Genomic DNA, 22,553 nt, shown 5'->3' with positions numbered 1-22,553 from the left:
AGTTCCGTCTCAGGAACTCAGGTGAACACAGACTTTTCTCCATGAAAACAGACGCTATTCCAGACTTCTAGGGCGTAGCGATTGTCCTGCCAGGGGTGCCAGGCAGATTTGAGAACCCCACTGCTTGCTGAGAAGCAGGCAGAGGAGAGGCTGTCAAGCGGCGGTTCAGCTGGGAGTAGAATGCCGTCCCAGTAGCACCCCAAGGGCCTGGGTGGGCAGTCAACTGATGCTGGATCAGCAGCTCACACTGGGCTCCTCTCAGATTTGCTGGTATCTGTGTGACACAGTCATCTCTTCATGGGCTGCCATCCTAATCTCTGGCTAGGGAACCGCTCTTCTCCAAGGGCTTTTTAAAAGAAATGAAGGGCAACAGCCCTAGTGCTCCCCTCTTCTTCCTTGTTTTTCCTCTCTCCTCCTCAGTTCAGGCCCCAGCTCCTCCTATGAGGACTCTGGAAAGAGCAATGCCCTCAATCCAAGTGAAACAGAAATCATTTAATGGACACTTTCCTGCTTGGTATCAAAACTTTTAAAATTTCTTTATTTATCTGCTTAGAGAATCCCCAAACTTAATCTATTAACCTGTGCCCTGGTTTGTTGTCGTTGTTACTGTGTAGCCCAGGCTGACCTCAGACTCTGATTTTCCTGCCTCTGTCTCCTGAGTGCCTGGTGTGATCTGTGTTTTTTGGTTTTTGTCCAAGTAACACTGGCCAGGTGTGAAAAGAAGGTTTGATCTATAGTTCCTGCTGGCCCCTGCCTGGATGGTGTCTGTAGAATAGAGAAGGCGTCTGGGGGAAGAAGCCATATCTCATTATCTTTATTTGCTTTATATCTGCCATAATACTTCTTTTAATTTTAATTTTTTTTTGGCAGCACTGGGGTTTGAACTCAGGGCCTCACACTTGCTAGGCAGACACTCTACCACTTGAGCCACTCCACCAGCCATAGTACTTCTTGGCAGGTGGCATTCAAATGGAATCAGAAGTGGGTATGGTGAGTGTCTGGCCTTCAGTGTGCTTTGGGTTCCAGAAAATACAAGAGTCATTTTCTTCTCTCTTTTTTAATGACCAGGTATTAGCTCAGAACAAGATACAAAATTCAGAAAGTCACAGGACACTGTAAGAAATAAGCAAAAAAAAAAAAAAAATCACAGCAGTATAATAATAAGCTGTAACAAATGATAAGAAGGTTTATCTGGACCTTGAAGGAGACAACTTCTATTCCACATTTCAGGAAACCAGTGATGCAGGAAGCAGCCTTACCTTTCCTCATCTCCCTCTTCACAAAGGGACCCTGGCCATAGCACTATGAACCCTTGACAGTGACCGCAGCAGGGAAAGTCATGAAGGACCGCAAAGGATGGGCCCCTCACCACAGGGCTGATGCTTCTTCAGGGGACTACAGTGTCAATTCATTTACCAGCTAAGAGTGGAATACTAAGTGTGTGATTTGTGGACAGAAGCTCTGGTAATGAACCATTCCATGGATCTCTACAAAGTAAAACAAAAAAAGATTTATTCATGAATCTCATCCTATACACCCCGACCCCCACACCTGCTCCCTGACCAAGATGTAGGAGTGGCTGTACAAAGGGGCTCCCCTAACTGCACCCTGAGGTCTGGGATGCCCACTTAGCTCCAAGCCTTGATGCCTGAAGGACCTGACACCCAATGCTTACAGGAGTCAAGGCTGGGGTGAAGAGGACCCCTGTCACATGCTCTGCCTGAACAGGCAGGAGGCTGGGGCAGTGCAGGGACCCAAGGAGCTCCACCAGTCATTGACATAAGTCCTTCCTTCAGCTGAAAGCCATTGTCACCTGAATAATCAGCATGAGCAGATACGGTCCCAGTAAGCACAACACTGCCCCAGCACTGGTGAAAGAAGACATCTAATTTGGAATTATCCTTTGAAAACCTCCAAGTCCCTGTCTCTCTCTTTCTCTGTTTCTCATGACTGAACTAGCTGCATGTACTTGTTAGCCTGTTTTGCCACTAACCTGCCCCTAAGAACTGTATTTCAAACAAACTGCCTGGTATAGTGTGAAGTCTTGTGACCCTGACATTGCCCTTCTCAGTCCCACATGTAATCCCAGCTACTCAGGAGGCAGAGATCAGCATCACAGTTGGCAGCCAGCCAGCGCAAATAGTTCACAAGACCCTATCTCGAAAATACCTAACACACAAAAAAAGTGCTGATGGAGTGGCTCAAGGTGTAGGCCCTGAGTTCAAACTCCAAGATGAGGAAAAGAAAAGATTTCAGAAAGTGCTTCTCTCCCAGCTTCTGCCTTCCCTAGCGTTGTCATCGCTGCTCAGGCACACAGTGGCTTCAGTCACTTCGTAGGTGTGATGCTCTCTGGCCTGGCTACAGAATCCCAATAGCAACTCCCACCCGCAGGAAGTCATCAGGGCCCAGTGCGCCCCCTCCCCGGTCCATCCCCGCGCCCCCGCCCTCACTCACCCCCTTTAGACCGGGCGCCGCGCATACTTGCGGCGGTGCATTTCGTCCACTCGCTCCAGATACCAAGTACCTGGGAAAAGGTTGTTTGTGTCGCCAGGTGGTGAGAAATTCACTGTAGAATGAGGCAAAGAGATCAGATTCAAAAAGAGCTGCCTGGGTTTGGGGAAGAGAAAGTTGGAACAGGAAGGTGCACAGGTTCAAGGTGAAGTGCAAGGTCACATTCAAGGTCACAGAACACTGGGCAGGACAGCCGGAGAGACAACCATCTTGGATCTGGTACTCGTGGCCTGCCTGGCCATCATCGTGTTTATTACATGAGTGATGTATTTTTCTACAGAAAGCACGCCGTTGGTCCACTGAAATCTTCATCGCATCTTTCTGCCTCAGCTGAGTATCCCTTAGAACTTCCTGCTTCCTAATCTACACTTCCTTCCCCATTTCGGACCTGTGGCTCTGAACCATTGCAGTGCTGAGAGCTTTGTTCGTTAAAATTCAGCACAAAGATCCTGTTTTTATTTTCAGTGCTCAAATGTGTCCCTGCTGCTGATGAGATCAATGATCCCCAGGTCTAGGGCTTCTAGAACATTCCCAATTCCACATATTCATCCTCCCGTTTAGGCCACCCTGCAAACCATGTGCCCCGACCTTTGTTTGAGAATATGTCAACCATGGTTTGAAAGCCCCACTTCTCCAGTCCTATTTTTGACTTTTATTTCCTTTTCATTTGTTGCTTTTCTGGTTTTTACGTTTGGCCAAGAAAGGGGGCATCTGGAAGGAGACAATGATATTTGATGATAACTTATCTAAGAACATTAACTCATTTAATCTCTTTGGAAAGAAATCCTGCAAAGCTAGTACAGTTTCAGAAATGAGACAACAGAGAAAAGTTCAGTCATTTTCTGAAGGACACATAGTAAATGACTAGCTCAGGTTTAGATTAGGTTATCTAAGAATAAAGTCTGGGGTGTTTCAGGATTTGCACAGACAGCGTTTTCAAAGGCTTCCATGGGACAACATTGATCCTCAGGTTCCAGGTAGTTAGCTATAATCTCTCCCCGGAAGCCCCCTACCTCCTACCTCTTCCCACTTTAGCATTCTATTTGCACACACAGTTCTTGCTCCTTTTGATCTTCACCCAATCTGATCTCAACCTTGACCTGGGTCCACTAGGTGCTAGATTTCTGATGACTCCCACTTCCCACCTACTGGCATGGAATGGAGATGAACATTTTCTCCTCCCTGCTTCCTGTTCCTTTTCTTACCCTTGTGGTAGAATTGCTCTCTTTGGTTCATTATTTCTGTGAATTCTTCAGGAGACATGCGCTTTCGGGAGTCCAAGCGTTTGGGCAGGTCTGATACACTAGACACCAGCTTCTCCAGTGGGGAGCCTGGGAAGCCAAAACAAGATTGCTAAATATTCATTGTCATTATCACTAACACCGACAGAGAGCCACGACGCTCGGGAATTTGCATCCTCAGGGAAGGGCTGTATGTATGGCTCAGAATACAAGAAATAATAAGCAAATGTGAATGTTAGCAAAATGGACTGGCAGATGCATTCAGTCAAGGTTTTTCCTACATAGTGCTTACATATGTGTTTTTGATCAGCACAATCATGAAACAATTGACAAACTTTACTGGATACTTCAAGTCCATTAACTTTTCTTTAATCAGTTACAACCAAACTATCATTACTCTTGCCTACACTATTTGTGGAAACAGTCCAACTGTTTTTTCCCATATCACCTTTGCTCCTCCTCAGTCACTAAGTTGTAGCCAAGGAAGTGTTTTAAATACATAAATTACACTAACTTACTCTGTTGCTAAAATATCTCCAGGGATTTTCTTTGCTCTTGATCACAACATGGCTCTGTCAAGATGCAGTCTCAGCATGGCAAGGCAGCAGAGGGCTCTAGTCAGGAGTCCCTGATAGAAAAACTCACCTGGAGATGCGTCTTGGGACACTCGGAATGAGAAAAGACTTGCAGCTAAGCCTGAGCCATAGGAGAAGGCACCGATCCTGGAGCCAGCCAATTCTTGGGCAGAGTGACTGCAGAGAAAGAAAACAAAATCAAAATTCTGTGTTTAAGTAAAGCATTGACTCGTGTTTTACATTTCAAGTAAAGTCCATCCTGTCTCATCCTTGTCCACCTCAGGCAACTAGAAATGCACTCCAAGCATTCCTCACAGAGAGAATCTTGGTAGAAACCATGACAGAACCAGGAGTAAGAAACCTTGTGAAGAGGAGAGCAGCTGGCCAGGCCAGGTGTGATGGTACATATCTGCAGTCCCAGCACTCAGGAGCACTCAGGTGGAAGGATTGAGAATTTGAAGCCAGCAGGGCTACATAGAGAGACCTTGTCTCAAAAATAAATAAATAAATAAAAATAAAAAGAAACACAGCAACCAAAGTTTAAACATAAAGCATAAATAAAATTCTGGGGTGCAAAGAAAATTTCTCCCCACTCTAGAGAAATGAATTCTGTGAAGGTGCATCCAGATGGAGGTCAGGCCCCTAGACTCACCCTCAGGTCTCCTTAATTTCTTAAGTCATAGTCACGCATTAGTAATAATTTGATCAAGTTCACACATAAGTATTTTTATACATATTTATTATATATATGGTACTGGAATTTGAACTCAGCGCCTTGCACTTGCTTAGACAGGTGCTCTGTCACTTAAGCCATGCCTCCAACCCTTTTTGCTTTAGCTATTTTTCAGGTAAGGTCTCCTGCTTTTGTCCGGCTGGCTTAAGATGGCAATCCTCCTACCTCCACCTCCCTCGGAGCTGGGATTACAGCAGTGAACCACCATGCCCAGCTTATTTTTTTGAGATAAGGTCTTGCTAACTTTTTGCCTGAGCTGTCCTGGAACCTTGATGTTCCTAATCTCCACCTCCTGAGTAGCTGGAGGCCACCAAGCCTGGCCCCAAGTTAGGTAATTTTTTTCAAGATCAAAGCTCAAGAGATGTAAATAGATTTGAACCCAAATTGTGGGATATAAAGCTAGACTCTCTTAATCACCATGCTGGACTAAGTGCAAGGACTTTTTTTTTTTGTAGTTCTGAGGCTTGAACTCAGGGCTTACACCTTGAGCCACTCCACTTGCCCTTTTTTGTGTTGGGTTTTTTCAAGATAGGGTCTCTCGAACTATTTGCTCGGCCTGGCTTCAAACTGTGGTCTTCCTGATCTCTGCTTCCTGAGTAGCTAGGATTATAGGTGTGAGCCACCAGTGCCTGGCAAGTGCAGAGATTTTAATAGATGAGACAGAATATGTACCCAAGCCCTACCATTTTCTCCTTGCACCCAGGTAGATCTTGAACTACACACATGTGCTTCACTTGGAGACACAGATGGTGACTCTGCCTGCATACACACCTTAGAAACAAGTTTTTTCATCTTCCTTCTTCCTTTCTCCCTCCTCTCTCCCTTCATTTCTTTTAAAAGAGGAGCCAAACTTGGATGACCCCAGAGGTGGACCAGACACAGTACTCACTGAGACAGAAGGGAGGCCAGGCACCCGTACAGGGAGGAGGTGTACATGTTCCCATTGTGCGTGGAGAGGTAAAGGGAAGTCTTGGTCTTCTTGTTAAACATGTCCAGAGAGGCCTTTAGAAGTGCTTTGTCCACTTCCTTGTTGGTGTAGGTGTCTTCCAGCTTTAGATCCCTGTGAGGCAGGCAGAGGCAGTCAGGTAAGGTGGCTGGTGGCGGGGGTGGGGGGGGCGGGGAGAAAGTGACAGTTTTGGGGCTGGAGAGAAGGCTCTGGAGCTTTGGGGTACAGGTTTTTTTTTGTTTAATAATACATGGAAATGCAGAAACATTCAAATTAAACATGCCACTAACAGTTCTACCATTCAGAGATAGCATTTAGAGGACACGTTTTTTGTGGAGTCCATCCCTACTTTCATAAACTACTAGAAAACTAGAAATAAAATTATAGTACACATTTTGTTCAGTATGCTTTCTTTACTCAGAATATGCATATATTTCTCCAGGACATTAAATCATCTCTGATCACCTTATTTTACCTGATAAAATACTGCCCAAAAAGCTCTACGTTCATTTACACATGTCCCATGACTCCTTAAAACATGCAAACCCACTGTTACCCATTTTTCCCACAGCCTCATCAATTCTGGGTATTAAAAATTTAAAAAGAGTAGGTAAATCAAATAGTAACTTGCTTAAATGTTTACTAATTTGCATACACATTTTAAATATTATTTGCATTTCTTTTTTGAGGAAAGTTCTTGTTCATATCCTTTTGACCACTTTTCTATGAGAGTAGTTATTATTATATTATAAGATTTATATATGTTAAAAGTACTAAGCTATTTTCTTTGGTGCTACACCTTTTGTTTTGATAGGGCAAGTTTTACAAGCACTGTTTGTGCTAATTTTGATGTTTTAGTGTCAGGGTTAGTAGAAGTAAGTGCTAGTATAGAGGGAGATATTGGTAGACTAAAACTTAAAGTGAACAGACACCAAGAAGAAAGAGAAAGTCCCCCTCCCAGGGAGAATTCCTTACATTGCAGATGATTCTTTTCTAACTATCTTAGAGCAGGACACCAATAAACAGCTTTCTTATTGCTTTTAGACATCTCGGGGATGAGCTGGACTATGTTCATTTTATACATGAGAGAAACTGTGGTAACCAGCAAAACAATGGCAAGTGAGAATGGGACTGACAGTCCCCACATTGCCATCCTTTACTGTAATTGTTTGCTTCTGTATGCCTATGTCTGTGTAGACAGCAAATCAAAGGCCTGGACCATGGAGTCACATTCATTTGAGTATCCCTAGAGTTTAGTATGATGTTCAGCAGATGTTCAGAAAACATTTACTGACTGAATGATGTAGCCACACTTCCTTTCCTCTTTTTCTTATTCTCTGAAGCTTATTTTAGTACCTTGACCCAATGATGCAGGTAAGTTATCCATGCTCACCTGACATTACATATGCAAGGCACCACACAGACTTAACCCATTCCATCCCTCCATGGAAAGGCCCAGATCCTTTGTCTTGTGTTGGAGGAGTGCCAGAAGTCCAGATCCAAGGTCTGAGGTATTTCCTCCTGGCTCATCCTCATGAAACTCAAGCCTACATAAACAGGACTTACTTGAAAGCCTCGAGCCCCTTGTATAAGCTCTGTCTGTCGCTGCTGGATGACAGGAAGTCACTGAACATCAGGCGAGCCAGAGATTTCTGGACCATCTTGCAAAAGGGTGTGTGGAAGATCATATACTGTATATCATCGAGGGTGAAAGTCCGCTCAATTCCAGCTGGAAAAGGAAGTGCAGAGGAAGCATGAGGCTAGACTGCTTAGACCTACCTACTCTAGGAGAGAGGTCTAAGGCCAACGGCCTCCAGACGCAAGCACATGAGGTGTGTTCATTCATCTTACATGCATGGACTAAGTACCCTCTCCATGCAGGGAAAGACACAGGCAAAGTCAGCTATGTAAACAGAGCCCTGCTTTTTCCCATCCAAATCCCATACCTTGCTTCCACTGATTCTGGATTTTTTTACGGTAAGCTGCATAACATCGATCCAAGGCCCGTAAGTAGCACTGAATGGAGAGCTTCCCGTCCACCAGCGGGTATTCTGAATTCAAATTTGGCTTATAGAAGTCATATGCGTTCTCCATGTGGGTTCCCCTCAGCCCTGGAAAGGCACAGAGGGGTCAGGGGCTGTGCAAAGCAGGTGGCCTCCAGCAGACAGGATAGGAGAATCATGGGCAAAGAGCTTCCTGGCTTTTATATGTCTCCCATACCCAAGCAGAGCCTACTCAGTCCCCCCATATGGATTACATTTATTACATTGGATTTATATTTCACTTTCCACACCCACGTGGGCTGAACAAAGCCTGGAATAGAAGCCAAGATCTTCAGATGCACTTTGATCTCCTCCTGTTCTTTCAGGCAATTGCTGGTTTAGTTCCCCAGCACCTGCCCCACTGGTCCCATGATCCTATCCCAATGCGTGCTAAGAAAATCTCACCACTCCCTTCTGTCCATCCTCCTACCTTCTGATCCCCTGATAAGACTTTTGGAGGCCAGAGACACTGTCCTCACACCCTGGGATTAGGATCTAGGTATTCTGCTAGGCCCTTCACAGCTCTTGGTAATGGTTTGATACAAACCTCGCTCTAGGGCTAGAGGGGCCTGTGGCCCAATCAGCATTGCCACAGCTCCAGCCCCACCTGTGGGGCGGGCATTGCCACTGGGGTAGACAGCAATGTCCCCACACACCACCAGCGCATAACGGCCTGCAAAGACAGACAAGAAGACCTTATGTCATTCCCTGCCCACTGTGTGCCAGCATAGTTTTAGAGGGAACGAAACAAAACGACAAGCATAAGTTCTAGTGGAACCCATGGCACTTTAGAAATGTAAAGTCAAAACTCTGTGTCCTCTAATTCCACTGTAACATGCTTATTTGTTCAGAATTCTATTTCTTTTGGTTTTTTGATTCTATTTGTTTATTTTCTTGTTTGTTTTTTTGAGACAAAGTCTTGCTATGTAGTCCAAGCTGACTTCAAACTCAAGATCGTCCTGTATCACCCTCCTCCCTCTCCCAAAATGCCAACACACCTGGCCAAAATTTTGGTTTTTGATTAAATAAAAAATTTGTTAATTGACACTTGCGGAGACAATTTAGGTTTGTACCAATCACTTTTTGGCACTCCATGATCCTGACATATCTTCTAAAACCATAGAAGGACAGGGAATAGAGAGGGAAATCAATATTTAAAATATGAATTGATGCTACTTATCCTCAAACAATCCTTAAATAGTCCCATAAGGTAGTTGATGTCTACACTTAGGGAAGAAGACACTGCCTTCCAGAGAGATTAGCTTGTCTAAGGCCACATCTTAGTGAATATGGAATTTGAAAATCAAACCCAGTTCTGACCAGATCCTAAGCTACTGTTTTGATCTCCTTGATCTACTTTCATGTGGAAAGAGTTTAAGTAAGCACATTTGATGGGAATTCACAGTAGCTAACTCTGTGATACAACATTACTCAACAAACAACTGTCTTGATGATTTTCTGTACTTGTATCTGAATGCTGAAGCTCTTATGTATGTTGATGTTGAATGATCTCTAAGACAGCAGAGATGAAGAATGTGACAATGTTTAAAGCTGATCTAGCACATAGAAAATTTTGGAAGAATACGTGGAAACTATTGGTGTTAATTAAATTCTGGAAGTGGTAATGGGGTGTCAAAAGGGGACTTTTTCTTCACTTTACACCTGTTAGTGTATGAGTACATGTTTTTTATTTTTCCAACTATAAGGTTCAATTACTTTCTCAAAAAAAAGAAGTCAATAAAACATGGGGAATTCCAGCCAATCTGAGTCAGCCCCACTCAGGGTCCTTCACACCCTGCTGTTTCCTCTGAGTGGTTCAGAATCCCTTGACATGTCCTAGAGGCATTCCCTGTCATTTGAGGGTCCCCAGTGGACAGTTGGCTAGATCAGAAGCAGTGATCTTAATCTCCACTGGCCCCCTTGGTCTTGGTGGTAGGTATCACCTCCAGTCCAGGGGTTTGGGTTCAAGCTTAGAGGTACTTTTTGTTTTACATACAAAACTAAGAACCAAACCCACTAGTTTGGTTTTTTTTTTATTTTTCTAAGATATCATATCAAAGACAGATGTATTCACAGCCTCTCATGTTTGGAGTACTCAGGCACTCAGCAAAGCCTACTCATTTGAAATGACATACTTGAAGCTGACATTGTCTCTAAGAATAGAATCTGATTTTTGGTTAAAAATTGGTGGATGTTCCTTGTCTTTCATTTCTACTCCCTATATAAATAGGAGGTTGAACCTATTGTGGTGGTGATAATAGCATAGGTTGCTATAATTATTATTGAATCAATAAGAGTGCCATGCGGGAGAAGCACTGTAAGAAGAAGAGGTTTGACGATGTAGAAACTGGGCCATCCATGTTAATGGAACCATTGAAGGTGAGGCCACATAAGATATGAATGAACTTGTGGGGTTGTACTGTCTTGCAGTGTGAACAGAGATAAACTGTTAAACTTCTCTTGACTCTTCCCCACTTTTTTGTTTAAAAAAAGAAAAGAATATTGGATTAGGTAACCTCTAAACTCTTGGTCAACATGAAAACTTTATAATTAATTATAATGAATATTTACTATGGTTTCCAAGGTTTTTAGTCCTACTTTCAAACTTGGTAAATATAGAGTGCCTTGATGGTGGGGTGGTTCAAGTGGTATGGTGCCTGCCTAACAAGGGTTTGGCCCTGTGTTCAATAAAAACAGCCTGGTACTGACACAAATATGAAGACCAGTGGAACAGAATAGAGGACCTGGATATAAATCCATACAGCTATGCCCACCTTATTTTTGACAAAGGTGCCAAAGACATACAATGGAGAAAAGACAGCCTCTTCAACAAATGTTTCTGGAAAAAGTGGTTATCTGCCTGCAAAAAAAACTGAAACTAGATCCATGCTTATTACCCTGTACTAAAAAATGGATCAAGGACCTTAATATCAGACCCGAAACTCTGAAGTTAGTACAGGAAAGAGCAGGGAATACTCTGGGAGCAATAGGTATCTGTTCAATAGAACCCCGAGAAAGGATGGACAAATGGGATAACATTAAATTAAAAAGCTTCTGTACAACAAAAGAAATGGTCTCTAAACTGAAGAGACCACCCACAGAGTGGGAAAAAACATTTGCCAACTATACTTCAGACAAAGGACTAATAACCAAGAATGGAGCTCAAAAAACTAAACTCTCCCAAAATCAATGAACTAATAAAGAAATGGGCAACTGAACTAACCAGAACTTTTCAAAAAGAAGAAATTCAAATGGCCAAAAAACACATGAAAAAATGCTCACCATCTCTGGCCATAAAGGAAATGCAAATCAAAACCACACTAAGATTCCACCTCACCCCTGTTAGAATAGCTATCATCAAAAACACCACCAACAACAAATGCTGGCAAGGATGTGGGGAAAAAGGAAACCCTCGTACACTGCTGGTGGGAATGCAAGCTGGTGCAACCACTCTGGAAAACAATATGGAAGCTTCTTAGATTTGCCATATGATCCAGCAATCTCACTCCTAGTTGCTTACCCAAAGGAAAGCAACTCAGGTTACTCCAGAGGCACCTGAACACCCATGTTTATTGCAGCGCTATTCACAATAGCCAAGTTATGGAAACAACCAAGATGTCTCACTGTTGACGAATGGATTAGGAAAATGTGGTACTCTCTTGGGGATATACCCAAAAGACTGTTACTCCAGAGGCACCTGCACATCCATGTTTATTGCGGCACTATTCACAATAGCCAAGTTATGGAAACAGTCAAGATGCCCCAGCACTGACGAATGGATTAAGAAAATGTGCTATCTATACACAATGGAATTGTATGCAGCCATGAAGAAGAACGAAATGTTATCATTCGCTGGTAAATGGATGGAATTGGAGAACATCATTCTGAGTGAGATTAGCCTGGCTCAAAAAACCAAAAACCGTATGTTCTCCCTCATATGTGGACATTAGATCAAGGGCAAACACAACAAGGGGATTGGACTATGAGCACATGATAAAAGCGAGAGCACACAAGGGAGGGGTGAGGATAAGTAAGACACCTAAAAAACTAGCTAGCATTTGTTGCCCTTAACGCAGAGAAACTAAAGCAGATACCTTAAAGCAACTGAGGCCAATAGGAAAAGGGGAACAGGTACTAGAGAAAAGGTTAGATCAAAAAGAATTAACCTAGAAGGTAACACCCACGCACAGGAAATCAATGTGAGTCAATGCCCTGTATAGCTATCCTTATCTCAACCAGCAAAAACCCTTGTTCCTTCCTATTATTGCTTATACTCTCTCTACAACAAAATTAGAAATAAGGGCAAAATAGTTTCTGCTGGGTATTGGGGGGGGGAGAGGGAGGGGGAGAGAGGGAGGGGGCGGAGTGGGTGGTAAGGGAGGGGGTGGGGGCAGGGGGGAGAAATGAACCAAGCCTTGTATGCACATATGAATAATAAAAGAAAAATGAAAAAAAAAAGAAAATGTGGTACTTATACACAATGGAATTTTACTCAGCCATGAAGAAGAATGAAATCTTATCATTTGCAAGTAAATGGATGGAACTGGAGAACATCATCCTGAGTGAGACAGGATGATGTTTTTGTCAGAAGACAAAAAAAATCTTATGTTCTCCCTCATATGCGGATTTTAGATCCAGGGCAAATGCAGCAATGTTGTTGGACTTGGGTCACAAGCTAAGGGGAGAGCACATATGGGAGGAATGGGATAGGTAGGAAACCAAAACATGAAAGTGTTTGATGTCCCCACTGCAGAGGAGCTAATACAGTAACTTTAAAATGACAGAGGTCAATATGGGAAGGTGATTGGGAAGTAGTGAAGAGGTCAGGTAGAGATGAATCAACTCGGGTTGTAACACACTTGTGCATGGAAGCAATGTTAGGAATTTCTCTGTATAGCTATCCATGTCTTTCTTATTATGCTTATGTCTTCTTTTCAACAATATTGGAGGAAAGGGCAGAACAGGTTCTGCCTGGAAGCAAGGGGGGCAAAGGGGAGAAATGACCCAAACAATGTATGTACATATGAATATATGAAAAAAGAAAAAAATGTTTTAAAGAACTGAAAAAAAACCTAGTAAAGAAAAAATATAGAGAGTGCCTTGATGGCAAGGTCTTGCATACATCTATGCATTATTTTATTCAATCCTTTTACTAGTCTTGAAAGGCAGAGGCACATAAGAACTCTGAGGCACTAGGAGGTAAAGAAACATCACAATTATTGAGTATGCTAGGCTTTCTAACTCTCATCTTGTACTGCTTCCCTTGGAATTTTTCTAGCCACTACAATAGGAGTAATTCCTCCAAAATATAGGTTTGAGGGAAGACATAAGCAAGATACCAGGTAATGTTAATATGTTAAGCAAAAATCAGTATCTTAGGAGCCAGGAAAGGATTGACATACTCTACAATAGTCTCTGTGTGATATCTTGGCTTACTTCTACCAGTGTTTGCCCTCCAACATATAAATATGTATAAATCTTTTACAATCATCAATCTTTCTCTCAAAGACTTAGGAAATATTTAAGAGAAATAGATACAGTAAATTGAGAAATACCTTGGATTTGATTTAGTGTCAGATCTTCATTCTCTCATCTATAATCAGGTATGACACCCACATCCTATGGTATTGTAAGGACTAAGTGAGTGGCTATGTGATCATGCTACCTGACTAGCTGTATAAAGCTGTACACATGTAAATGGTTATTGACACTGTGGCTGTTGGATGGTAGCAGCAACTATGTGAATAAATTGTCATTCCCTCCCAGGACAAACCATCTGGGGAAGTGAGAAGAAAAACTGATAGAATTCAGCCTATAACCCGAGCTCTTTTTTTTCCAGAATGCCCCTTGTGCACATACCGTCCCAGTAGCTGGACTCCATCCAGTTGGCAGCATTGAAAAGGGAAGCAGTGCCACCGTAGCATGCATTGGTGGTATCTATGCCCTCAATGTCAGTGTTGCCTGATTCCTGAAAGAGTTCCATGAGCACTGTTTTGACAGCCTTCGACTTGTCGATGATGGTCTCGGTGCCCACTTCCAATCGGCCCACGGAGTCCCATGGGACCTGTGTACGCTCCATCAACCGTTGCACCACCGTTAGGCATAGGGAGTTGATGTCTTCCTGGACTGAGCAGAAACCCATACGGGTTTGGCCCAAGCCCACTGTGTACTTCCCTGCTTCCACATTGTTGAACTTCTCCAAGTCAGTTTGGTCCACATATTGGGCTGGGAAGTAGACCTCCAGGGCAAGGATGCCCACATCTTTTGGCCAAGCATCTGTTTTGGCCAAGGGGACTGCAGAGACTGTAGAAAACCTGTGGGGAAGATACCAATCATAATCTTACTGATAATCTATAGATAGCTGCCTCAAAAAATAGTAACCTAGCAATTATTTGATTCATGGCGATATATTTTTAAACTATGTTAGTGAATGAGTAAATTGTTAGTATTGTCATATGGGCTGAATTGACCCTTTTATCCTTATACTCTTACCATAAAGTCCACTTTTTCTGATGTCAGTATGAATACACTAGCTTTTTGGCTACTGTTTACATGGTAATCCTGTCCCTTTATACTTTTAGCACGTCATATTTTTTGTCCTGTTATTCTTTCAACCTCTTAGAGTCTTTATATTTAACATTTTTCTTGTATAGACTGTATTTAGTTGAATCTTTAAGAAAATTTAACAAGTCTGATAATATTAGTGTATAAAATTAGAGTGTTTAGTCTATTTATGTTACTGTAGTTACTGATATAGTTGGAGTTAATTCTGCCATCTCTCATTTATTTCTATTTGCTTCTATGTTCTTTGTTCCTTTATTCCCTTTTCCTGAATTCTTTTTGATTAAGTAAATATTTATCAGTCCTTTTTATTCCATTTTTCTTTTATTGATGATCCCAGAGGTTACAATATGCATAGTTAGCTTACTGTAATATAACTTAAATTAATACCTCTACTAGGAAAGTGACATCAGTATATGGCTGACTAGGAACCTGGCTCACTTCCCTCCACGAAGGAAAAACAACAGCTATTTCATTGACACATTTGAGCAGAATGCTGAAGAGAAGTGGATGTGGTAAAGACATTGCATAGTATGGAGATATATGGTAGCCTCATAAAGAAGGGAATTATAGCATCTACCCTCCCATCTGAACCAAGGGGGACTTTGCTCAGTAGGGAAAGGGTAAGTGAGAGGCCCCCAGAAGTCTTGGCTCACAGCACAGATAACTGAGACATTTGCTGTTGAAGTAGTCTATAGCCTTCCTAGGCCCTGAGTCAATGTTTACTACAGATCCCCAAAGAAAGAGCCTAGCCCAGGTTGTTCCCTCCCCACCCAGGCTCCTAGAGCACAGTGCTATCTTGAGACCTTGCCCACCTCAGATTCTGTGAAATAATCAGGAAGCCACCTTTATAACCTTTGGCTGTGAAACAGCCTAGTGACCCTTCCTATCCTCCCTCCCACAGCCATGGAAAGCACTTAGTCACCCCATCCTGACTAGCTTGGCCTTCTGAGGCCCACTTCCTACTACATTCAGGAGACCTCACCCACTAACCCTGAGCTCTGGGAAGCAGATGGGCAATCAATCATCTCTGAGTGGCTTGGACTATAAAAGCTGTCACTCCTGAGCAGGGTTGACCCACAAAGCCCCCTAGGAAGCACCCAGGTGGCTCTACCCATGCTCCTGAAGGCTCCCCTAAAATCAGTTGAGAAGCCCATCTAAGAAGGTTACCTCACTCTCACTAAGGCCCTGAGAGGCAGATGGGCAGGCTGTTCTGAGCAAGTTGGAGGTTCAACAAAATCATCCATGGTTTTCTGTCACTTACAGGAGCACTGTCTGGGCTCACTGGTGCAGCTCAGCCCCTGTACAGCCTTTGCACACTGGCTGCTGAGCATGCTGCACCACACCCACCTGGGCCCACTGGGGTAGCCTTGTCTCCACATCAACTGTGGAAACTGACAGTTGCTTCGCCCCACACAGAGCAATCTCACACCTCCTCCTACAGCCTAGGCCACTGAGACACCATAGACTTCACCAACATTGTTCACAGCTGAAGAATCTTCACAGATGTTACATTAAAGCACCCATTAGTAACCAAATCAATGTAGCCATTCTGACCTACTACCGGGAGAAAACCTTCTACTATAAAAGCCAGTCTATAAAATTTGTAGAAGGAATTGACCCACCAGATGCACAAATACCAATGTAGGGTCACTAGATAGATGAAAAATCCAGGTAACAGGACACCTACAAAGAAACACAATAATGCTCTAGCAACAGACCCCCAAAAGAAAAGGAAATTGATGAATTGCCTGAAAAATAACTCTAATAATGATTTAAAGGAAACTTACTGAGATACAAAAGAATACAGACAATTCAGTGAAATTAGGAAGCTAATTCATGATATGAATAAAAAATTGAGGACAGAAAGCACAATTCTAATGGTGCAGAGAAAAAAATGGAAGGTCATCAGAAGAGGGAAGAGGAAAACCGTTTTCTGGGCCCATTCACCCCTCTTCAGCCCTGACTCTTGAGATCTGAAGTTTCTCCTCTCAGCTCCCAGTGCTCACCAAACACACCTCCCACCTGGTCAGTGATGATCAGAGAGCTGCGTGGCTCCCTGCCACCCATGTGATAAACTAAACTAAACCATGTGGTCTCTAAACTATTCATTGTACCTCAGAACTAACCCTGTCTTTCATTCTGCTTATGCTCTGTGTTCAATGAATACTGAATACTTAAGAAAATGTTTTGTTCTTGGGTCTTCCCCCATCCAGCACCCATGGAATCTCATTAGCTTCCTTATTTTCTTCATGAATGTAAAATCACCCCCATCCCCCACCCCCACCAAACCAATGCATACAGATCCAGTGTCCCAGCTCAGAATTTAACTTGTTTCTGTATTTGTGAGGAAGGGGTGGGCAACAACTTGCTTGTTTCAATCAGCAACAGTTGGCCTCTGACCAAGAGTCAAACCTCAGTCCTTACCAACATTTTGACTTCACTGGTCCAGACTCCTGGAGACCTCATCCCATTTCTTTTCGGATGTCCTCATTGTCAATGTCACTATCCATGTCCTGATCTAATATTGAGAATGGTGCTTATGGGGCACCCTTCTGTAGATATCTGTCCCCTCTAATCCAGCTTTAAGTCTAATCTGAGAGCTGTCCCATGCCAGCATCAGCTTCCCTTGCCTCTAAGAATGAGCAAGACCACCAGACCAAGATACAACAAAAAAAGAAAACTACAGACTAATATCCTTGATGAGCATAGACGCAAAAAACCCACAAAATACTAGCAAATCAAATCCAATAGCACACCAAAAAAGACTGCATCATGATCGAGTGAGATTTATCCCAGGGGTAATAGCATGGCTCAATGCATGGAAATCCATATACGTAATGCCTCATGCTCACATAATAGAGAATGAAACCAATGCGACTATCTCAATAGGTACAAAAAAAGAATGAGATAAAATTCAACAATGCTTTATGAAAAAAGCCCTCTCCTTTCTTTTTACTACACAGAAACAAAGCTACCATTTCCCTATGTTTGGAGGAAGCCTTCTGCTGGATTCCTTCCTCTCTGCCTTTTCTGATTATCCCTCTCAGGATTTATTGAGCACACCCAACACAACTGACACACAATAGTGGATGAATAAGACATCCTTCGTCCCCACAAAGAGGCAGAGGTTTTCAGGGCTCAGTGTGTAATAGAGCCAGCAAACCTGTGGGGGTGCAGAGGACAGAAAGCACCATTCTAATGGTGCAAAGACAAAAAAAAAAAAATGGAAGGTCATCAGAAGAGGGAAGAGGAAAACTGTTTTCTGGGCCTATCTACCCCTCTTCAGCCCTGACTCTTGAGATCTGAAGTTTCTCCTCTCAGCGCCCAGTGCTCACCAAACACACCTCCCACCTGCTCCCATGTGAAAGTGCCTGAGATTAGGTCACTTGGTGACCTTCTTCATTGTTCACACTGGTGAAGCCATGTGCTCACAAGAACTTCACGGTTTTTCATGTGGAGGAAATAGTCTGTCCCCTTACTGCTCTAGGTGACTGAGTATCTCCATGTCACAGAAGCCTAAATAAGAATGAATGCTCTTAGTTCAATCACTTTGGGACTCTGTGCAATTTTGGCACTTCCCACCAGGATGGTCTTTTTTTTTTTTTTTCAGTACTGGGGCTTGAACTCAGGTTCTACACCTTGAGCCACTCCACCAGAAGAGTTTTTTCAAGATAGGGTCTTGCTGACTATTTGCCTGAGCTGGCTTCAAACTGCAATCTTCCTGATCTCTGCCTCGTGAGTAGCTAGGATTACAGGCATGAGCCACCGGCACCTGGGTCAGGATGACCATTTTTAAGGAACGATAGGAGATAAGAGTAGTGCTGGTCATTTTCCAACCAGAGAGGTTGAGAACTTATTTATCTGCCAATTTATCTAGTGCCCTCTAAATAACTGGAGTTCGTACTTGCAAATATTTATGGAGGAGCGTCCCCAGGACTACAGAGCTAATGGTTAGCCAGCACCCGGAGCTTCCAGACTCACTGGCTTTCCCCCAGCTTTGTTCTCACTCTGCCTTCCCTGGCCCAACTCTCCCCTAAGGTTCAAGGAGAGGTGCCAAAAACAAATCTCTTGGTAACTTTTGTAATGGTCTTGGTAGGATGATTTCAGGATGTCAATTTCAGAGCCTGGAAGACAGGGAACATGTAATGTTAAGAGTGCACATATCATTTTGCACCTTCTCTAAGGAGCAGTCACTTTACTTAATTTAAAATCAGTTTGTTCAGGCATTGCCTGGTTCAAGAACGTGCACCAAATTTTTATTCCTTCATTCCACCTTGCCTCCTTCCCTTGTGCTCCCCTCCCCTGTGTTTCCTTGTGCTTGCACAAGTACCTCCATTGAGGGTGACTGTGTGTTTCAGAATTAAATATTATGTGCCAGAAACTGTGTTGGAAAGGATGCCATGGGGTGGAGGATTGCACAAGGAAGAGGGCGATGTTCTTGAAGACAGCCATGACAGTGTGAGGAACGAGATAAGCACAAACATAGCCCAGCTGTGAGGCAGAGGCCATGAGGACCACAAAAGGGACATGGGCAAAATTCCCTAGGAGTTCAAAGAAGGCAGAGGAGTCTGCATGTGGGAGGACAAGGACAGGCCTCATGAGAGAGGCTGCATTTGAGATCAAGCTTGGTAGATGAAGGTGTTTCTGCTAGGGAAGGAGTAGAGGGATGGAGAGGAAGCCTGAAGGCTGGACTACTGAGGAGGAGAGCAGGAGTGGGGAACGGGGAGGTGGGAGACATGGGTGGTCTTGCTCAATCATAGAGGCAAAGGAAGCTGATGCTGGCATGGGACAGCTCTCAGATTAGACTTAAAGCTGGATTAGAGGGGACAGATATCTATAGAAGGGTGCCCCATAAGCACCATTCTCAATATTAGATCAGGACATGGATAGTGACATTGACAATGAGGACATCCGAAAAGAAATGGGATGAGGTCTCCAGGAGTCTGGACCAGTGAAGTCAAAATGTTGGTAAGGACTGAGGTTTGACTCTTGGTCAGAGGCCAACTGTTGCTGATTGAAACAAGCAAGTTGTTGCCCACCCCTTCCTCACAAATACAGAAACAAGTTAAATTCTGAGCTGGGACACTGGATCTGTATGCATTGGTTTGGTGGGGGTGGGGGATGGGGGTGATTTTACATTCATGAAGAAAATAAGGAAGCTAATGAGATTCCATGGGTGCTGGATGGGGGAAAACCCAAAACCAAAACATATTCAGTATTCATGGAACACAGAGTACAAACAGGGGACTAGTCCTGAGGTACAGTGGATGGGTTAGGGACCACATAATAGCACGTGGGTGGCAGGGAACCACACAGCTGTATCTCATCATCGCTGGGTAATACTTGGGCCAAACTAACAGGGTGTTTACAAAGAAAAAGAAGCAGGCATATTCTTCTTGCACAAGCATATGCACACACGTGTAAAAGTATACTCACACATTATCTGTACATTTCACGTCCCATTTCATATCATTGGAGCATAGAGAAGCACTACTTCTTATTCTTATCCACTTTGGATCTTGGCTCAGTGACTTTAAGTCACTTGTTTAACTCCACTGTGGCTGTGGAGTCCTGAGGGTCTTGGCTAGAGCTGAGGGTTAGAGGTGAGGAAGCTGGAGGAGAGGAGAGGGCTATGGGCTCTGCACTGAAAATTCTGCTTCCTGTTGCAGCTAGCAGAGGAAAAGTTGCTGTTGTCCCAAGTATGCATCACATGCTTGGGATTCTCCAATCCTACAACTGAAAGGACTGTCCCTCTACAGACAGGTAACTGAGACCCTGAGAAGTTAACTTGCTTGTCAAAAACTATGCACAAGCCTCACCAGTGATGCTTCAGAAAGAGTGGCCTGTGCTGTCCTTGGAAGAATAGGACTTACCGTTGGTGGGCTGCTGGGAGCAGGCGAGCAGGTGTGATGGAAGCACCCTTCATCACTTGCAGCACCTGTCTCACTGGAGCCAACAGCCGCTGCATTTCCAGAGGAGCAAGTTGAAAGCTAGCAGTTCACAGCCCTTGGGAAAGATGCCCAGCAATTCCGGGTTGGCCTTTATAGAGAGAGCCCTGGGACTGAACCAGAAGCCACGCCTCAGCTTCTCCAGGCTCAGCCTGCTTCAAAAACTGGGCCAAAGGTCTCAGAACATGTACGAGTCAAAGAAAAACATCGTCTCTTCAACATGTACATAGCTGCCTGGTTCCTGGGTCTTGTGGACTGGCTTCCTTTTTTAGGCTCCCAGGCAGCTTTATTTTTGCCCCACCACCAAAGGGGGAAGGCTTTGAAGTTCCTTGTGACACATCCATAGGAAACCCCAATTGGCCTCTCTTGGACCCCTTAGTTGAGCGAGTCTCACTTGCTGGACATAATCATCTCTGAGGTGTGAGCTGTGACTGTATAGTATAAGAAAAGAACATTGAAAACCAATGGAATGAATGTTTGAGTAGCTGCTCTTCAAAGAGGGGAGTGGGTATTGGCCCATATATGAAGGCTGGGCACAAGGAGCCTGCTGTAATTTGCTTATCTTTACTGTCCACCACTATGTGTGTGTAGTGCTGCACAATTTCCAAGTCGGATGCAGTGAGCACTACAGTGGAGATACAGGACCCCCAAGTGGTGACTGTCATTTGAAGCTCAAGTTCTCCTAAGAAAGAAGGACAAGGTCAAGAGCTATGTTGAGAGATGTGGTTTCTCACCCAAGACTGACAGCTAGTAAGTTGCAGAGTGGGGACACAGCCACGTCTTTTGACTCCAGATTCTACTCTTTCTGTCTGTTCTTCTACTTCTCCGTGCAAAGGTTACCCACATCAGGTATTTGTATTCTAAATGAATCTCTGCCTCCATCCTTCTCATGGCACTGGTCTCCCTTTATGTTTTATGAGGGGCATACATCTACTCAGTGGTTTATGCACTTATCCCTTTTGTTTAATGTCACTGTGAAGGACACAGAAAAGAATCAGTGGTTCCTGCATTAGGCAGATAGAGTTGACTTTATTTTCCTGAAGACAAAGAACCTCTAGGAACCCCCCACCAAAGTCCAGAACTCCTAGTCTTCTACCATCTTTAGATTCTTATCTCCATACATCATGGTGCATTGCTATTCTGACTCAATCTCTCACCTAGCTCTGTCACTTGTACCCTTCCATTGAGCCGTCTTCAAAGTTCTATCATCAAAAAGATGCCTCATTTCCTAACTGGACATGGTAGTGTATTCCTGTAATTCCAGATAATCAGGAAGCAGAGGTAGGAGGATCATGTCCAAGAACAGACTGGGCAAAGTTCGTAAGACTACCTGAAAAACAGACTAAAATAAAAAAGACTGGGATCATGGCTCAAGTGGTACAGCACTTGCTTAGCAAATGGGAAGACTTGATTTCAATACCTACCACCACAAAACAAGACAGAGAATCTTTATTTTCTATCTCTTCTCTGAATTGTCTATTGCTTCTTGTCTGTGTCACCCTGCAGCTTTTTCAAATGGTGGCTGTGATCTTTTCTTCTCTGGACCACCACAATCCAATACAGTTCAGTGTGTAAAATAAGGCATGTGTCTCTTTGCTCTTTATTGACACATCAGAGTATTTTTGCTCTCCATCCTCTCAAAACACCCTATTGTCTTAAAGCACATGCCATCAGTCTGGGTTGTCCCATGTCCCTTTGCTCTTGCAGTCCACAAACATTCTTTCTCCATTTCCCCTCAACCATAAAGACTTAAGCTCATGAACCACAGCCTTTCTCTCCACCATCTCGGCATTCTTGGTCTCTCACTGAAGTTTCACTTCCATGTTTTTGTCCTCCATATGACTTTACCCTCACATTCCAGTCATAACCTTGATGCTTTGAAGAGTCTTGTAAACGGGGTGCAAGAACTGTGCCACATCAGTTGTGAAAATTAAATGCGCTAATGCGCACACATGGCTTAACACAGTAACTGCCTAGTTAAAAGGGGGAAGGG

General features: G+C 43.6%; 1 protein-coding gene across 2 annotated transcripts; it reads right to left on the bottom strand.

Moving 5' to 3' along the window:
* Nucleotides 1-1,041: 1,041 nt before the first annotated feature.
* On the bottom strand, nt 1,042-20,640 carry Hmgcs2 (3-hydroxy-3-methylglutaryl-CoA synthase 2). 2 transcript variants are annotated; one of them, XR_012439881.1, is made up of 11 exons: nt 20,486-20,640; nt 13,908-14,362; nt 8,596-8,721; nt 7,953-8,117; nt 7,573-7,735; nt 5,950-6,120; nt 4,398-4,504; nt 3,717-3,842; nt 2,455-2,566; nt 1,814-1,868; nt 1,042-1,487 (listed from the first exon to the last, which is right to left on the bottom strand). XR_012439881.1 is itself a non-coding variant. In XM_020187998.2 (10 exons), exons 1-9 carry the CDS (start codon nt 20,578-20,580, stop codon nt 2,460-2,462), a joined length of 1,515 nt encoding a protein of 504 aa, XP_020043587.2. In that variant the 5' UTR covers nt 20,581-20,640; the 3' UTR covers nt 1,042-1,487; nt 2,455-2,459. The 2 variants fall into 2 exon arrangements, 1 of the variants encoding a protein (XP_020043587.2); XM_020187998.2 differs by lacking the exon at nt 1,814-1,868.
* Nucleotides 20,641-22,553: the final 1,913 nt, after the last annotated feature.

The sequence above is a fragment of the Castor canadensis genome, chromosome 12, assembly GCF_047511655.1.
Source record: "Castor canadensis chromosome 12, mCasCan1.hap1v2, whole genome shotgun sequence".
Classification (NCBI taxonomy): domain Eukaryota; kingdom Metazoa; phylum Chordata; class Mammalia; order Rodentia; family Castoridae; genus Castor; species Castor canadensis.
This window is presented reverse-complemented; position numbering and strand designations above follow the sequence as displayed.

Bases quoted from the DNA above. Each gene is read 5' to 3' on its own strand.
- Hmgcs2 (XM_020187998.2), bottom strand. From the start codon at position 20,580: ATGCAGCGGCTGTTGGCTCCAGTGAGACAGGTGCTGCAAGTGATGAAG. The intron at 6,121-7,572 runs GTAAGTCCTGTT...CCTGCCTCACAG, and splicing joins AAGGGGCTCGAGGCTTTCAA to GGATCTAAAGCTGGAAGACA. The intron at 2,567-3,716 runs GTAAGAAAAGGA...CTCATTCTACAG, and splicing joins AGAGCAATTCTACCACAAGG to TGAATTTCTCACCACCTGGC.